The sequence below is a fragment of the Sminthopsis crassicaudata genome, chromosome 1, assembly GCF_048593235.1.
Source record: "Sminthopsis crassicaudata isolate SCR6 chromosome 1, ASM4859323v1, whole genome shotgun sequence".
In the NCBI taxonomy this organism is placed as follows: Eukaryota; Metazoa; Chordata; class Mammalia; order Dasyuromorphia; family Dasyuridae; genus Sminthopsis; species Sminthopsis crassicaudata.
Genome location: NC_133617.1, coordinates 603,738,436 through 603,756,879, shown reverse-complemented (window position 1 = coordinate 603,756,879; position 18,444 = coordinate 603,738,436). Strand labels below are relative to the sequence as shown.

The 18,444-nt window shown below is 41.0% G+C and overlaps 2 protein-coding genes across 3 annotated transcripts in view; one reads left to right on the top strand and one right to left on the bottom strand.

The window, feature by feature from the left end:
* WWOX (WW domain containing oxidoreductase) overlaps positions 1 to 13,682 on the top strand; it is a 1,143,641-nt gene extending 1,129,959 nt beyond the window's left edge. Inside the window, exon 9 of the mRNA XM_074282484.1 lies at positions 12,485 to 13,682. Coding sequence (XP_074138585.1) covers positions 12,485 to 12,673 — 189 coding nt within the window. The 3' untranslated portion in view covers positions 12,674 to 13,682. The remainder of the gene's footprint in view (positions 1 to 12,484) is intronic.
* A 12-nt stretch (positions 13,683 to 13,694) lies between these two features.
* The window catches only part of MAF (MAF bZIP transcription factor), a 477,168-nt gene continuing 472,418 nt past the window's right edge, over positions 13,695 to 18,444 (bottom strand). Inside the window, exon 3 of one of the 2 annotated variants that reach the window (XM_074282489.1) lies at positions 13,695 to 13,800. The gene's annotated coding sequence lies outside the window, so the exon portion shown is untranslated. The remainder of the gene's footprint in view (positions 13,801 to 18,444) is intronic. The other variant, XM_074282491.1, reaches the window with a different exon arrangement.

The window sequence follows — 18,444 nt, the reverse complement described above, 5'->3', positions numbered from 1 at the left end:
AGGAGATGCAGATATTGATTCCTGTTCCATGGAGGTTAAAACAGGCCCTCCCCTTCCAAGGTGAATGAAATAGGCTTTATTTGTGGAAGGCTAATGGGGAAAAGAGCCATTTTCTTGGCTCTCTATTAGAGAGAGTGCAGTTTGAGTTTCACAGGATGCTCATGTCAGCTCAGCTTTTTAAATACCCATCTTCACAGTATCTTCAAGGGCTCTGGAGAGCCTCCTGAGCCATCAAATTAAGTTTGGAAACTTCAAGACAAAGTCGTGAAGGGGACTGTCAATTAATGTATTTATACTGAAAGACCGTACTTGGGAAGAGAATCTTCAAATAGCAGCGCAGTTCTCCAGCCATTAAAAAGTTTGCATGGCATTTGGTTTCCATAGCTACAGAAAGCAAAACTACCTTTTTCACTTCAATGAGGAGGGTGAGCTGTCGGCTAGAGTTTTCTTTACTCCGCTCCTCAGTACCCATTTATGAAAACAAAAGATAACTAAATTGAAACCTGGCAATGAAATTTGTCTATGGAAGACAGCTTGATCTATAAACTCAGGTAATTTCATTTTTGTTCCCCTCCCTACAATTGAATGGCTTCTACAGTCACAGTGTAGAATATTTGCAAGAAAGAGATGGGGAATTTATCAAACCATTTATCAGGTTATTTTTCCAGTCTATCAAACTCATAAACATACTAAAAGGGGAAAGATGGGTGCTTTGAGGAAGGCTAAGGGTTGAGGGCATCAGTTCAGTGCCAGGCACAGGACTGTGCTGGAAGAGACACAGGGTCCTGAGGCTGGGGTTCAGGATTCTGGTCCCATTAATTCACTACTTCACTGTGCGACTGAAGGGTAATTGTTTCTGCTTTCAGAACTCTCATTTCCTCACCAGCAGTCCCTTTCAGCGCTAGAGTTCTATGAGCTAATGAATGAAGCAGTGCAGATCTGAGAGTGATCTGCCAGGAGATAGTGTATAGTGGGGAGATCTTGATATTTGAGCTCAGAAGTCCCAATTTGGCCTCTTGGTTTTATTGCTGGCCACCTCTGTGACCATGGGCAAGTCACTTCCCACCTGGAATTTTCAATTTCTCCATCTTTGGTGGGAAGAACACCTGCTCTGTTGCCCTCACGGTATTTAAGTGCTTTCTTAAGCAATTCAGCCATGTGAGTTCTTGCTATGCCAATGGAAAGATCGGCATGCCTGGCCCAGAAGACCTGTGTTAGAATTTCAGCTGGGGAGAAGCTAGATAATACAGTGAATAGAGCACCAACCCTGAAGTCGGGAGGATCCAAGTTCAAATCTGGTCTGAGACACTTAATACTAGCTGTGTGACCCTGGGCAAGTCACGTAACCCTGCCTAGCCAAAACAAAAATTAAAAAAAGAATTTCAGCTGGTTTAATTTTTGAATGAATATGGCATTGAGAGAGTACTGGGCTTGGAGCCAAAAAATAAAAAATAAATAAACCACAACCTGGAGTCCATTTCTACCTCTGACATTTGCTAACAGTGTGATTCTGGCCATGTCATTGTTAGCCTCTCTGAAGTGCCATTTTCCTCAACTTTAAAAATGAGGGATGTGGACTCTAAGGCCTCTTCCTTTAAAAATCTAGGATTACTAAGTATGCTGCAGAATCCTGGACCCACCACTTACTAAGGTTGTGTTTGTAGAGGTGTCTTAACTTCTCTCTGAGACTTGCTTAAATGAGGATAATAATTCTTGTGCTACTTACCTCAGAGGGTTTTTGTTAGGAAATAGTTGTGGTTTCTAAACCTTAAAGTGCTATAGGATTCAAACCATTCCTATTCTTAGGACTTAGATAGAAATCTGTGTTCATTTCTGTGGCCCCATCTCAGCCCTCCAAAGCTTTCCCTCATGTGCCATTGTTGTCCATATTGCCCTGGAGATAACCCAAGAGCCCCATAATTCTCAGCTCTTGTTGCCCCATTATGTTCTGCTGCCACAATATCATAAAGAGACTGCACAAACCTAGGGACTAGTTTGTATTTATGCTTATTTGTTTTCATGGGCCATTCAAATTTCATTATTATTGAAGTTTTGGATCCTAGAGGGCAAAGGCTGTTTTATTTTTATCTTTGTATATTCAGCACTAAGTAGTGTTGCCTAGAACATATGCAGCAAGTACATGTTAAATACATGTTGTTTGATGGATTCATTTGGCTTGGGATGAAACTCTCTGTATCTGGTTAGGTTGGTCCTTGGAGCGCAGACCCATAGCCTTTAGATAATCTTTACAGTTTGATGGGATCTGATAGAGCCTGGATTCCCTGAAGACAACCTTTGAAAATTCAGAATCATCAGGGGAGGCCTTTTGTGCCATTAATAACAAAATAATATTACTAATATTATATATAATATATACTATACTATGTATAAAATAATCACAGGGCTGGAGGATTTTTTTAGGGATGAGAAAGTCTAACCTCTCATTTTTCAAATGAAGAATCTGAAATATTTATAATAATACCATTAAGAAAAATAGCTAACAATTGTTAGCTGAGTATGAGCAAGACAATCTACATAATAACCCTGGGAATGGGAACCCCATTTTACAGATGACAAAATCAAAGCAAACCGTATCCCCCTGGGATTAGGGTTCTCTCAAGTTGGTGGTATGTTTCACTTGGGGAAGGGGAGAGATCAGTGCCAGAGTGAAGATTAGAACCCTCCTAAAGCTGGCTCTTTTTGTCAAGGCAGACCCCGGTTACCCAAAGAAAACCGTGAGAGAAACGGAAACCACAAGTCTAGTAAGAAACCTTTAATTTTGAGTAAGTTTTGAGAGTTTTGTTTTTTGTTTTTGTTTTTTAACAAACCAGTTTGAGTCCATGCCTTGGCTTATAAAAGTACCTGAAATTGCCTAGAATGTCAACATGCATAGCTTAGGAATATTTACATCTATTTACATCAGGGAAACCAGAGAAAGAGATCTACAGGTATTTACAGTCTACAGAGGAGAAGAGAAAGGCAGCATAATTGTGTCCCCTAAAATACAGGTGGGGGACCATCAGTGCATGCATATTGAGATCATATTTGCATGATAGAACGGAAAGGTTTTTAAGACATACCTTTGTTGCTTCTATGCTAGGAATAGCATGATTAAAAGACATTTTTTTTGTTTGTTTTGTTTCTAGTCTATTTGCATCAAGTGCTTTAACATGTTCACTAAAGCGGCAGCAGTATTTACCTTGGCAATTAAAGCAACAGTACACACGACAATTTTCTACTAACTAGCGACAAGCTGCTGGTGAATGAAATATCTATTGTTTCTCATTATCCATCGACCAGCATACAGAGATCTCTCCTTGGAAAGGCAGTGCCTAAGCTATCACCATTAATTATGGACATAATATAAATGAGACTCTCGCTACAGTGTGTTCTAAATGAAATATTAACAAGACCGGTGTCTTTAAGCCTGAAAGACACCCTAGCAGACCTCACTTTATAACCGGCTATCTATGAACATCACACGGACATTACACAGAAGTGCTCGGTTTAGAGCACGAAGTCCGGTCATTAGAGGCCTGCTTACTAGATGGGTATTATTGCAAAATACATTCCCTTAATCAGTGTCTGGAAGACAGAGTTAAATGTTAATTCTTAGCCCGCTATGGCCCCATCAGAACACCCTGTGGTTTTTCCAATGTATTATAGGTACCGAGGTGTCCATTTCAGCAGATGAAAAGTAGCCATTAGCTTTAAAACTCTAAACAAACCACTTGGTGGATTTCTGCCCTAAAAGCTTCCCCTATCAGAAACCCTCTGCTGTGGCTTGTTTTTCTGTGAAAGCCACAGCAAGGCTGTAGTCAGCCCAAAGGGCAGAAGTAAGCGGTCGGTTTTAGCTGCGTTATGAGGCTATTCTTTGCAATATTATGTCTAAATTAAAATCATTAGTTTAGTAAGGTAATAATATTAAAAGTCTATATGAATATATACGGTATATATGTATGCATACATTTATATACAGTATATAATGCTAAGCAAAACAGAACTTGAATAAGATACAGAGTCAAAATATTAAATGTTCCAAGTGAACACAAGTTAAATACAGAAATTCTTCATCTCACAAATTCTTTTTTTCTTACAAATGTGGCACTGTCTCCACAGTCTCCACTGAACATTTTTCTTTGCCTCCTAAATGAAGTTTTCCAGTGTGGTGGGAGAGTGATTGTAGCTCCATGTTGAGTTCCTGTTCTCTTCATTGCTGAATGAGGTTGAGAAAATCAGACATCTCAACATGACCGTCATTCCCAGCATGACTTTCAATCCACCCCATGTGGATTCTGTTAGAAAAGAAATGACACCCTCTGCTATGAAATCAAGTTACCATCTCACCGGCACTGGGTATCTTGAACACTGCTGGAGAAGAGGGATATTTTAGTCTTTGAGTCCAAACCACTACTATTCTTCACGTCTCTGGAAAGTGCTAATGAGCAGGAGAATGAGGGCTTTAAAATATCCCCAGGTCGTCAAAATCCATCCTTTCTGTCCTTTTTTGTGGTAGGGGTGAGGGTACCACTGAGAAAAGAATGAGCTGGTCACCAGTTATAACAACCCCAGAGACAATAAGAGGACATTGGCAAAGCCAAGGCAAGGTGAGACAGATCAGGGCAATCTAAAATTGTGGAGTGGAGGAAGAGGGAGAATTTTTAGAAAAAAAAAATTAGACACTACTACGTGGAGACACAGCCCTGAAATTCTGCCAAGGTCGTTTGCCCAGAGTACTATACAGTTTAACTATATTGGCTATTCAATTTTACTACAGAAAAAGGAGTCACTAGACCACATACTTGTTCATAAATTTACTACTTCTCTAAGAATTCAGTTTCACTCTCTCCAAGTTCCTATCTACAAAGTTTCTGTGCCTGAAATCTGTTTACATCTGGGTAGATTTCTGTGGAATATTTCCAGAGACATAGTAACAGAGAACTCTTGCCTCTCCTTTTCCCTGACTTCTCCCCAAACTTTGGCTGGATTCAGTTGGAGAAGTGCTCCCACAGATTCTCGAAAAAAATCAACAAACAGATTCAACAGCCATTGATCCAGAGCCCAGTATGCTGTGGAATATGCAGAGTTTAAAGAAGACAAATGTTTTCTAAAAACAGATCCATTTTTAGAGGCAAACTCCATTCCATCCAACTTTGAGAAATGATATTTACACAGATATTTGGAACTATGGAAATTAGAGATCCAGATGGGGATCGAAATCATTTGTGAGATTCTGGGAGAAAAGAGGATGTGCAGATCAAGATAAAAGACAGTTTCAGGTATATCCCTGCCCCCAGAATCATTGACCAAACCAGTTGGTTCTTCACAGTTTTTGAGCAGGTTGGCTGCTGAGATCCTTCAAGCTCAGCTCGCCTCCACCTGAAGTGAGAGGGAGATAGGCTGCTTGTCCGCCACCTTTGACCCCTTCTTCCCTGAGAGCAGTTCTCCACAATTCTCATCAGTTCTTTGCATGGGGTCAGTTCCCAGCTTAGAATGTGGAAGGGGAATTTGGCTGCATGGTGATCTCCAGGTTCCAGAGCCCTTGAATCTCTTTCCATTCCCAAGAACAGATTGCTTGTTTATTGCATAGCACAAATATTATAATGTATTATCAAAATGCATTTATTGCAATGGAAACATTTTCTCCTTTATGGGTAAAAACCAGAACACTATTTTAAGGTGACTTCTCACTATCACCATATTTTAATGCTTCAATAGTTGAAAATTCTTATATGAATTCCTTTTTTCCCACTTAAAGAGAATGTGTTGCTTCAGCCATATACACAGTATGTATGTATATATATGTGTATATATATATATATATATATATATATATATATACACATATATATATATATATATATATATATATATATATATATATATATATATATATATATATATATATATATATATATATATATGTAGAATAAATTACTACACTTACAAAGCTCTCGAGGGCCATGGAGAAAGTCTCTTCAAACCAACCTGAAAAAGATTTGCAGTAGTTGATTGAGAGAGGGGAGAGGGGCATCTCTGTAGTCAACTATTGTCAGGAATTAACTGGGAGAGAAAAAAAGACAGGAAATAAGCAGACCAGATAGACCACATCTTCAGTTATCCCTGGAAAGGTTGCACTCCATTACACCCCTGGCTAAGTACTGACTTTTTGGGCACATCGTGGAGAAACCCATGATTTTGATATGGTTCTGTTTATCCTTCAAACAAGTCTGTGGCCAGGGAACAAGTTTAAGTTAGATTTTTTTGTTCAGGGAGGAAGCTGGACTTTGGAGTTGACATTTTGCTGCAGGTGCTATTTCATCATCTAAAGGTCATTTGCTCTTAGCTCATCTCTGGCAGGGCTGGACCTTCATTCTTGTTCATCCAAATGGATGTAATGTCAGTTTAGCTGGTTCATCAAGCCACCAAAGGACAATCTCCACGTCACCTTGCTCACCTAAAGAGAGTTATACTTTTTGTAGTCTGTATCTGGATGGAACAAATACTGTCGTCTCAAGAGGAATATGGGAGAGGAGATGGGAGAATAGTATGAGAAAGCTTATGCCTTAATTAGTACGCGTTAATGAGAGACAGAGATGCCAGCTTGGCCATAAAGTAGAAAGATCATCCAACTTACAGAATGACTCCCAGGATATCACAGTCATATACACAGGAATTAAAATGTGGTGGGATGTGTTAACAGTCTTGCTTTTAGGATGAAAACAGAATTGCTAAGCATTAAGCCCCTCAGTTCTTGTATTCAGGTACCTACAGAGATGATGAAGCTGAATAATGGATGAAATGTAAGATCCTGCAATAGAATGTGAGCTTTCTGAGGACAAGGGACTGTCTTAGGTATTTATTAGGTGGCCATAGCTGAGTGAGTGTAGAGTGAGGGTGTTTAGAGGTATCTACCAGATTAGGTCAAAAGGAAACTATCCTGTGCTCCTTACCTAGAGTTAGAAGTGAAGGAGTTTGACTAGAAAGGATTTTAGAGGTCCTCTCTTCTAATTGCCCTCATTTGATAGAGGAAATTGTGATTCCTGAGAGAGAATAGGGATTTCCCCAAATCACAAAAAATACCAAAACCTAGAGTCTTCTCAAAGAGACCCTAAACTAGATTCCTCAGACAAAGGAAAAACAAAAATAGAGTGAAAGGCAAGACCTGGGTTCAAATCCTAACAATGCTATTTACCATCTCTGTGGCCACAAGCATGGCATTTTCTTTCTCTGGACCATAGTCTCCTCCTCTCTCAAATAATTAAGTTGGTCCAGATGAGCTTTAATGTTAACGTCTGCTTTAAACCCTGTCTCTTTCTCTACTACATAGAACACTGGGAGGGCAGAGATTGTGTCTTCTTTATTATTTACTGTTGTGTTTCCCCCAGTGCCTAGTATAGCGGTCCACACTTAGTAGGTGCTTACTAAACGCTCAGTGACTTATTGAATGACTAAATTCTGAATAGAGCAGGCATTTAATCAACACTGAATGAATGCAGTGAATGAACACACCCAGCTCCCCCAATTAATTGCTGGTGAGGGACAATCTCTTTATATATCAGCTCCAATGCCGGTTCAGAAGGCTGTAGAGCAGCTTCATTTCCATGAGGACTGAATTTTGTCATTAGCTAATGGAAAATTTTCCAATTCAGTCCATTTTGAGGTTGTCGGTCCTCCCACAGTGAGCTGAGAATAAATAGGCTTTTGGAAGTGTTTGCTTTTACGCTGTTTGTTCAAAACAAGGGATTTTAAAGTAACTGTTTCCTGTGGAATTGATCCCTAGCAGTTGCTGAGAGGCCCACAAAGAAGCTGGGAAACCTGGAGTGGCCCCTTTCCAGAAGAGTGATTTTACACCCTCTTGCAGAAGTGTTATTGGAGGACATGGAGAGATGGAGAGGGCGGGGACATGGCCATTCATTCCACGGTGTGGAATGCACTCTTATTACCTCATCTCCTCCACTGCTGGGTAATAATAAATTATTCCGCTCTATGTGGCGTGTTCACAATACCACTGGATTAGCGGCTGTTTTTGCATTTGGAAAGTGTTTGCTTTGCCTAATAGACCTGAGATGAATAACAACAAAAGTGCCCAGACTGTGAATAAAGCACATGGCAGACCTGCCTCTGTGGAGTTCAGTCCTCCTCCTTCTTCCACTAGGCTCCTGGGAGCGCTGGGGTAGAGCTGGGCAGCCCATCGGGGCTCTCCTCTCAAGTATCACTCTTCATGGTAGTCCTTGGGGTCCACACATCTTCCAAACACATCTTCCCACTTTTCCTTGTGGAAAATACTCTTTGGAGAACTTGATGCAATTGGCATTGTGTGGCCATGCAAGCTGTGATGGCTCATCTCTGGCCCTGCCCAAATCTCAGGATCCACCACGGATCTGAAGCTAGTCTTCAGTGTGGTGGACTTTGACCTGTTTCTAAACAGGAATCTAATCTGTACAAAGATACATGCATTTGAAAATAGATAAATCCAAAATGAAAAACTAAATTGTGTAACATGTCTTCTTATTAAGTATGCAAGGATCATCTCCAAATACTAACAGATGCATTACGGAGATCGAGATGTCACTTTTGCAACCATATACTATACACCAGAAATCCCTTTCCTTTTACCTTTAAGATATTTGATGCTCATTTGTATTCGATGGCGACAGCGACAAATTGATAGCTAGCAGTTATCAAATAAATTCCAATGAAAAGCCACTGTTTAACATTTTCCTCCCAACAAAGGATTTTGGAAGGACAGATAATTTAGGTCTTTGTGCTCTCACCATAAATAAACAGCAACTGCTTCCTCCAGCCACCCTTCTGTGGGCTCAGATTGTACCGCACATCTGACAAATGATTTGTGAAAGAGAATGATGAACCCTTATTACCAAGACACTCTTAACTTAATCCAGAACAAGAATCCTGGGTAATTTTACATACACTATCAAGATTGATGGCCTGGCCCTCCTCTGGCAGCTTGCAAATGTTTGACTGGATCGGAAATGGCATTCAGACATGATTAAAGATTCAGCTGGGCTTCCCAGAAATTCGGGATCCTTTGTATCCATCTTCCAAATGCACTGCCTTTGTTACAGGTTAAAGATATTTGACCTCAGCTCTAGTGATTAGCAACCTCGCGCAAATGACAAGCCAGATAATTTTCTTTTTAAAGCAAAACATTAAAACCAATGTTTGTGGGAGAACCCATAGCTCTAATCATTATTTATATGCTAACTATTTTTATTTTTTAATCACAATGATCAGCAAGCAGTGGTGACGTCTGACAAGCCTGTTGTTTGAGGGAATTTCTAACAAAGTTGTTAACATTAATTCTTTTCTATGGGGCTTTCATCTTTTCAGAATCCCCAACTGACATGCCACAAACTGCTTAGCATTGAAAGTCATTCATCAGTGATTAAAGTGCTCTGCTTTATTTATTTATTTTTTTAGTGATTTTTTTTTTTTTTTTATCAGTTTAAGAATGGTTTTTCTTTTATCAGTAGCATGGAATTGTTTCTTAATGAGATGCCCTGACATCCCATTCTGTCTTATGCTGATGATATGTGAACCGGAAAGCTGATGAGCAAAAAAATTAAAACTTGTTATTGGACTGTCATAATGTCGGATTGTATAAAGCTGTTGTTCAGAAGATGCTACAAATGCAGCCAAAGGAACATCTGTAGAGAAGCTGAACCAATGGCACATTGAATACCAAATGGCCATTTCTTTCCTGAAGTTGCCAAACACAGTCTGAAGGAGGAGACCATTCCCTTTAGGGGTATTTGCCAATCAGATTATGACCCTCTGCCAGCTGAATGCAGACAGTCCTGGGGTAGTCCTTTGCTCTCAGATGACAACATCCTGTGGTTTCCTACCCCCCCCCCAAAAGCCTCTTGTGAAGTAATTAAAGTTGTGTTTCACCCCAAGCAAATAGTGTAATGAACCAATCAGCCAATCCAATCTAATGAAGCATTTTCAGAGTTTAGGATTGAGGTATGGTTGCCAAATGCCACTTGTGATGAATAAACGTTGAGTGTTGTTGATGTCAGATGATGAGAACAAAATACTTCCTAACCACCTGCTTCTGGGATCAACGTGAAGACACATTTTCCTAGGAAAAGACAATTTCAGCAAATGAGCCACAATCTTCTTGTGGACTATTTTGTATAGCAAAATGATACCTAAAAAACAACTTCATCCCAGGGGAAAAATGCTTCACCACATTTTCCTCTTCTCATAACCAACCTCAGCTGTGACTCAACATCTATCCAAGTCAAGTTGCATGCCAGTGTGGAGATTCGCTGCGGTCCTCGGACTTGTCTTGGGCTTCAAGATGGATCCCTACCGCTTCATAAGACAATACAGGGCAGATCATTCACCTTCTCTTGGGCTGGGTTCACAGTGGCAAAGCAGAAGTATAAAACTGAGGCAAATATCCAAAGATTCTGGGGAAAACCCATTTCGTTTCTTCAGATCATTGAGACCCAAGGGATTATTGACAGGTTAGCTGGAGAAATGCCTTAATTCTGCCTTTTCCTTCATGGATACAGCTTTTGCCTCACTTTCCCTTCTTGTCAAGTAGACCTAACGATTCTGAGGGAAAGATGGAGAAATATCATGAACGCTTTGACGAAAGGGGCTAGTATAGTCCTATATTTTTAAGGAATAGTTGACGACTTTCCCATTAAACATACTACTACAACCGGGAGAAAGAGTGACATTTTCTGGACAACTAAAATGTGGCTGGCAGAGGCCCCGTCTACACACACACACACACACACACACACACACACACACACACACACACATACAAACTCCAATTGGAAAGAGAAACAGACAGATTTAGTCAAACAACTGGCTTCTGTTTGTTTTTGATTTGGGGTTTGGTTTTCTTTCCCCCAGAGGGAAGGACTATCCCCCAAACAAAGACAATGGTTAATTCTGTTGGTTACTTATTGAATCCAAATGACTTCAAGCAGCCAGTGCTCTGTTCCTCCCAGTAACGTACGGTCTGCCTGAATCTGACCATTTTTTTCAGACTGGTTTGCGCAGGTTAGAACATGACCAAGGCCACCCACCCACAAGCTAGCGAAACATCATTTCTCCGGATAGAGTTCCCCTCCAAAGAACCCCAGCCTTCCAAGTGACTATGGGTTGGTTGAAACCACAGGGAGCCAATCACATTGAACAAACACCAGGCTCTCATGGCCACATGACTCTTCCCTGATCTACAATCAGCTCGGTAATGTGCCATGACTGGAACTCTCTGGGGGACGGGCAGGCCGGTGGAGTTGTTGGTTGGTGGTGCGGAAGGGGGGGAGGCGGTGATGTCAGCAGCCCCAGCCAGCACTGCCTCTTTTCAGCACATCTTCCGAACGTTCCATTGGCGACTTCCTCTCTAGTTATCTTTTGTGTCTTTCTTGGCCACCTGTGTATCCCGATCGCTATCAGCTCATAATTAGTTACCTCGGCTAGACCTGCGCTATCCATAAATACTCATAAGATGCCAGATAAATGTATTGGTTTTAAATTAGAGCTGTGTACTCTGTCCCTATGAGCCCCAGCTTATTCTTTCTAATTATCGCTCGTGTAGCGCGGAGATTTCTTTGCGCTCTTTACAAACTCGTCCGACAGCATTCTGTCCGACCCGACAACGTGCTCCCGGACCCACCGGACCTCCCTCCTCCTCATACACCCCCAGCGTGCCCAAGCACAATCAGAGCTTGGATTGGTTCGGCGGGAGGTTTCCATCAGGTGAACGAGAAGGGCCAATTTCACCCCTGCATCCTGAATTTTGAAGAGCAGGGAGGAAACAAAATTACCGGCCTTTTCTATGTATCCAACCAAATGCAACATTTCTTTGGGATTTATAAAATGGCTTCAGGGGCAAGGAGAAAATTGGGTCTCTGAAAATCCAGAATTATTTCACTGTGTGTCTAAGTGCACGTGTGTCGGGGTGTGTGTGTGAATGGTTACATTAGCCTCTGCCGTACTGTAGGAAGCCAAAGATATATGGAGTGTGATACGTCTCCAAAAGTACTCCACGTGATAGGCATTAATTGAAGTGCCTGGGGTTAATTCTGACAGAAGGCCTTAGAAAAATCAAGTATCACATCACATTCTTAGCTAGATCAGGAGGTTGCAGAAATTAAAAGTATTTTTTGCTTGTAAAAATAGTGCTCTTTCCACCTCTTTTCACTTAGAAGACCATGCCTTCGCCATACACCTGTTGGTTTTTCATATTTAAATGTTTCCCTTGGTTTCTGGTTTCTGGAGTCTATGCTTATTTATTTTTTTTTCGGCTTCTTTTTAATGAAAGTTCATGAATTTCTTTCCCTCTCCCCCCCAAGTAAGCCCAATTTTTTTTAGGGCCTTGTGATTTGAGTTCAACATAAGCCTGCGAAATGTGGCTGTCCTTTGAATGAGGTCGGGAGGCTATGGAGGCCAGGATCGCTTTTCCTAATTCCTGTTCTGTTTCTTTGCCTTCCAGCAACAAGGAGCCGCCACCACGGTGTACTGTGCTGTGGCACCTGAGCTGGAGGGACTGGGAGGAATGTATTTCAACAACTGCTGTCGCTGCTTGCCTTCAGCGGAGGCCCAGAACGAAGTGACGGCGAGGGCCTTGTGGGAGCTCAGTGAGAGGCTGATCCAAGAACGAGTTGGCAGGCAGACCAGCTGACGGGGACCTCCTGTAAGGATCAAAACACACCAAGTGTGTGTGTGCACACTAGAAAACTGCCAACTCTGGAACCTTTCCAAGCTTATCATCTAGAGGGTTTCCATATACCTCAGTTACAGATTAGCTAGTGTTAAACGGAATAATAGCAGTCACAACATAGTGAAAAATGTTAAGTACTAATGGGAAGTAGGGAATTCTGTAGGTTAAAGGGACAATATCTCTTTCCGGGGCTTACTCTTGCTTTTCCTTAGGATTGTAGCTTTTGCAAAGTAGAGCCCTCAGTGAAATGGAGGGCATCTTTTGTGTTACTTTAGAAGTAGAAGCCAACTTTTTCATTGATTTCTCTGGCTAAGTGTTTTGCGAATCACCAACATGCAATCCCCTTCCTCTCCTTCCCCAGCCCCTTTGGGGAAGGAGATGTCTTTGAGAATTGATCTTGATCAGGAAATATCTGTTTCATGCAACCTGACCAAATTTTGATCGGGCTTGGCAGTAGAAAGGAAGGGGAATCTCAAGTCCCCTTCCTCTCAACCCCCTTTACTGTGGACGACAAATGCCTCAGTGACGCTTAGGAATATGTGGTGCTGAGCTAGCAAATATATACACAGAAAGCAGTGGTCACTCCCTCCCCTGCTGATTAAATATTGAAAAGTATTTTGATATAACAAAAAGTACATCGCACACTATTCCCTAAAAGGCTTAGTTTAAAACCAGGAAAGAAGATCCCAGGTCCTTAAGAATACATAAAAGGTTATCAGGGGGTTGATTCTCCATGAAGGCTCCTAAGAAGGATCTCTGAGGTTTATTTTCTCAGTTCTTCTGATGCCAGATCCTGCTTGCATGAGTCTGTCCTCTCATCTTTATGCTTTAATAAAAGAACATGCTTGAATATTGTCTTCTGAAGAGAACATTTGTATTGTTCCTTTAAATGTATCAATTTTTCTTTTTTCTCTTTAAAAAAAAAACAAGAAAAAATAAATAGCTTCTTGTAGATGCCGTGAAAAGAGGATTCTTGTATTTTCACTGAGTTGGGTTGTATTTTTGTTTTGTTTTGTTTTTTTGTGCTTTGTGGCTATTTTCTTGCCTGAAAGTTGTCTCACGCCATCAGCATCCCAGCATCACATCTTCTGAAAACAAGATAAAGACAGGAAGACGGTTAATTGTGCTTTCACATTTCTTGGGTGTCATTTATAGCAAATGAGATATTTACTAACGATTCTGCCCCTGTTGCTGGAAACTACATGGGACTAGGAGACAGAGGGAGTGAAGGGAAAAAGAGAGAGAGAGAGAGAGAGAGAGAGAGAGAGGGAGGGAGGGAAGGAGGGAGGGAGGGAGGGAGGGAGGGAGGGAGGGAGGGAGAGAGAGAGAGAGAGAGAGAGAGAGAGAGAGAGAGAGAGAGAGAGAGAGAGAGAGAGAGAGAGAGAGAGAGAGAGAGACAAAGACAGAGACATTCAGAGGGAGAGAAACAGAAAGAGACAGAAAGACAGAGAGAAAGAGAAGAAAGAGAAACAGACAGAGAGATGGAGAGACATACAGAGACAGAGAGAAAGACAAAGAGAGGAAGAGGCAGAGAGAGACAAGAGACAGAGATAAAGAGACAGAGGGAGGGAGAGAGAGAGAGAGAGACAGAGAGACAGAGAGAGAGACAGAGAGAGAGGCAGACTGAGGCAAGGGAGGGAGGGAGAGAGAGTATGTGTGAATCAAAGGGCGTGCTCCCCTCTCCACTGCCCCGTGGTTCTGTGTATTTCTGGAGAGAAGTGAAAGAAAGGTGATCTTGAGAATACTCAGGATAGAGAAGATGTTCAGGGCCCAGAGGAGTGAATCAGGTGCACAGACTATGGTGCTCAGTTTAGTACTCCAAAGGAGGACCTGGAACCTTTGGCCTTTGTGGACTTCAGCTAAGACATCTGTAGCAAACTCTTCCCTCTGACATGGACACCTGGTCAGTGGCCCATGGCCATGGCCTTTATTTGTTTTCACTCCTCTTTGGGAAATGTGCCGTTATCTAAATCACTAGTGGCCTATAGATCAAATGGTAAGTTAATTCATAACATGACTCAATTGTTCAAATGAAAAATAGTAGAACATTCCATCAACCCAGATCAGGATCCATTCACAAACATTTCTCTTGTTTCTATTTCATTTACAAACTTTACAGTGTTATCCTCACAACCACCTTTGACACCAGTCAGGAATATGTTATAATTAATGATGAAGGAACTGAAGGCCAGAGAGGGCCAATGGCTTGCCTAGGGTCACATGCCTGATACACTGTGGAATTGGTATTTAAAGCCAGAATCTAATTCTACTTTTTTCCCTGAAGCAATCGGGGTTAAGTGACTTCTCTAGGGTCACACAGCCAGGAAGTGTTAAGTGTCTAAGTTCACATTTGAACTCCTGACTTCAGGGCTGGTGTTCTATTCACTGAGCCACCTGGATGCCCCCAGAATCTAATTCTAATTCCCCATTCCTTACGCTACACTATATTTCTTTTTCTTTTTTACTAACTCCCTGCTTGTGCTTCAAATGTCTTAAATGTGCTTTTCAAATAGTTTGGTAAATTTCATTTGTCTTGTGGTAATTGCATTGCCCCCAACTATACCCCTTTCCTTTTCTTACTGCCTTATTGTGTGACTTTGGGCAAGTAACTTAACCACTGTGAACCTCACTTTCCTCCATCTGTAAAATAAGAAGGCTGCTTCAGATGCTTTCTAAATTTCCTTTTTTGGATCCATCCTTCCTGCAGGTTCCTTCTCTAATTCTGCTCCAACAAAAACTGAACTCTTACCTCTTTTTCATAAACCCTCCCTTCTCTCCCACCTTCCTCATTCCTATAGAGGGCAAACACCATCCTGCTAGTCCCTCAGGCTTGTAACCTAAGAATCATCCTGAATTCCTTTCTTTTTTCTCACCCCCCCTTCCCATTCAAGTGGTGACTTCACAATTTTAGCATCTCTTAAATATATCTGCTTCTCTCTGCTATTGTTCCCACTCTGGTACTCTCTCTGCCTCTGTCTCTCTGTCTTTGACTCTCTGTCTCTGTCTTTCTGTTCTGTCTCTCTGTTTTGTCTCTCTCTGTCTCTGTGACTAGTACATTTGCTTTGATGCTTTGATTATTGTAATATTGTATTATCTGCCTTGTTTCTTCTCACTACAATCCACCCTCCATTCCGCCACCAAAGTGATTTTCCTAAAGTGCAGCTCTGAGCATGTTACCCCACTTCCTGATCAAAAAACTCCATTTGTTCTCAATCTCCTCCAGAATAAATACAAAATCCTCTGCTTGTCATTCAAGACCTTCATGAGCTAGCCCCTTTCTATCTTTCCAGTCCCCTTATCCCTTACTCCTAACACATACTCTTCTATTCAGTTACAATGGCTGCCTCCTTGTGTTCCTCTATTAAGACCCGCCATCTCTCTTGCCTCTGGGCACTATCTGTCTGCCCTTCATGTTCTCTATCTAGAATGCTTGCCTTCTACATCTCCATCTTCTGACTTCCATAAGGAAGTCCCTGGTCCCATTGTGCATCCATGGTAAAGTAAGACTAGAATACTGTTCTTGTGAATCCTGGACATTTGCACGTCCTCTATAATTCAGCCACCTGGAATCAATACCCAGAGTCCCCTGTAGACATCCATGCCCTTGAAAGCAATGGATGAGAAGTACAGTCCCTGTTCCTGAATTTCATGAGATCCACCGGGATTTCCACCCAGCCCAAATACCTGAGCCAACTCTCATTTTCAGTATGGACTGACAGAGATTGTTCAGACCGAATACAACCAATCAGTAGGAAACAGCAGCTCACACCACCCTTCACCATGACTGAAGGTTGTGGCTTGTGGTTTCACTCTGCAAAATGGGGTTATTGGTGGTTTTGTGTTGAACTTTACTGAAGCAGGCCCAGCTGCTTCCATTAAAGGTTATGAGTAGGCCAGAAACTTTGGTGTGGAAAAGAGCCCAGTAGAGACTTTTATCCTCTCTGGGGAATAGCACTTTATGGGAAAAGGAATATATTTCAAATGTATTTATCAATTCCATCAGGCTACTTCTATACATTCACACACACTTGTTTTGAATTCAGGGTTTGGTTTTAATTTTCAAATTAAAGTCAACAAGATAATTAGGATTTTCTGCTTTATATATCACCAAATAACCAGTTAGACTGAATGTCTCTGTTACAGCCTGTCACTAATATTATATCTAATTCATGGGAAGTTGTGTCTATTTATTATTGTTGTGGTACTAGGTCACCAACAGCCTGCTAAACATGTCTACATTTCATCTCAAATCCATTATATTAAAAATAAAATACATCTCATTTTTCATCCCATCCCCCTCTTCTGCCTCAAATTATCTCTTGCTGAAAACTTCTAACTTCTTATTTAACTGCAATGAGAATTCTCTTCATATATAGGTTGGACTACATAGTTGGTGAAATCCCTTCTGACTCTCAAATTTTGTGATTCCATGGATGATCCTCTTCACTTAAGTTTATAGCATCACATCTTCTCTTTCCCTCATCTCCATTTATCTTCCTTAGTGAATTCTTGGTGATTCTGTTCTGACAGCATCTCCTGCTTCCATTCCCTTCTGTTAACTTACCTAGCTGACACTGGTTTAGGACCTCACTCACCTAGATTATTATAATAGCCTCACTTGTAACTTTCAGTATTTTATTCTCTCTAATATGTCCCTCATATGGTGATCAAAATAAATTTCTCCTTTCTGATCACATTCCTTTCCTAATTTGAAAAAAAAACATATTTCACTGGTCCTTTATTGTCTCTAAGGTAATGAATTCAGGATTATTCTAGGATAATTGAATTTATTATATGATGACTATGTGTCTAGCACTGTGATGGGTACTGAGAATACAAAGTCAAAAGTAAAAAAGTCTCTGCCATGTTAATGGATAAAAAGAGAAACTCCCTCAGTGTGCTCTTTCATGTTTGAAACTTTTCATGAAAGTATCCCAAATTATCTTCTCAGCTTTCTTTTACATAACTCCCTTTCAAACAGATCTAAATTTCAGCCAGACTAACTTAGGAGCTGCTCTCCATCCATGGTCCATATTCCATGGCACATCTGGTGCCCCAACACCTAGAATCCACTCTTTGCATCATTTTTATCCTCCTCAAAGTTCAGCCCAGTCGCCATCTCTTTTTAACCCTTCCCAGATTGTTATCTTGTATTCATTCACCCACCTCTATATAACATTCCCTCTCCTTCTTGATCCCAAATGGAAATAAAATACCTTGAAGGGAAGGAGTTATTTGTAGTTCTAGTGTTACCCACAAACCTTTGTAGTGTCATCAAAGTCACAGAATTGGAAAGTTGGAGGGGACTTTAGTAACCATCCAGCCCAACTCATACACAAAGGCATTTAAAACAGGATTATTTAAATACTGTTCTTTCTCCCTAGTAATGAGATTGATGATGGCTTGCATTCCTAAACCACTCTCCAATTTACAAACTACTTTTCTCACAACAACTATGAGAGGTACAGAGCAAAAGTGTTATTATCTCCTTGAAGCTTGAAGAGGTGAAGTCATTCTATTCAGACCTTCTGAGTGGTGCTGCTTTTACCATATTAGGATGCAAACTCCTCAAGAGTCAGGACTATTGTCTTTAATTTTGTCCCAGGTTCTTAATATGGTCTACATGTACTAAATATTCACAAACACTTCATTCTGAGAGTTTTAGATAAGAATAACCCTTAGAATAGAGATAAGAATAACCCTGAGAATATAGAATGTAATGTGCCATATCT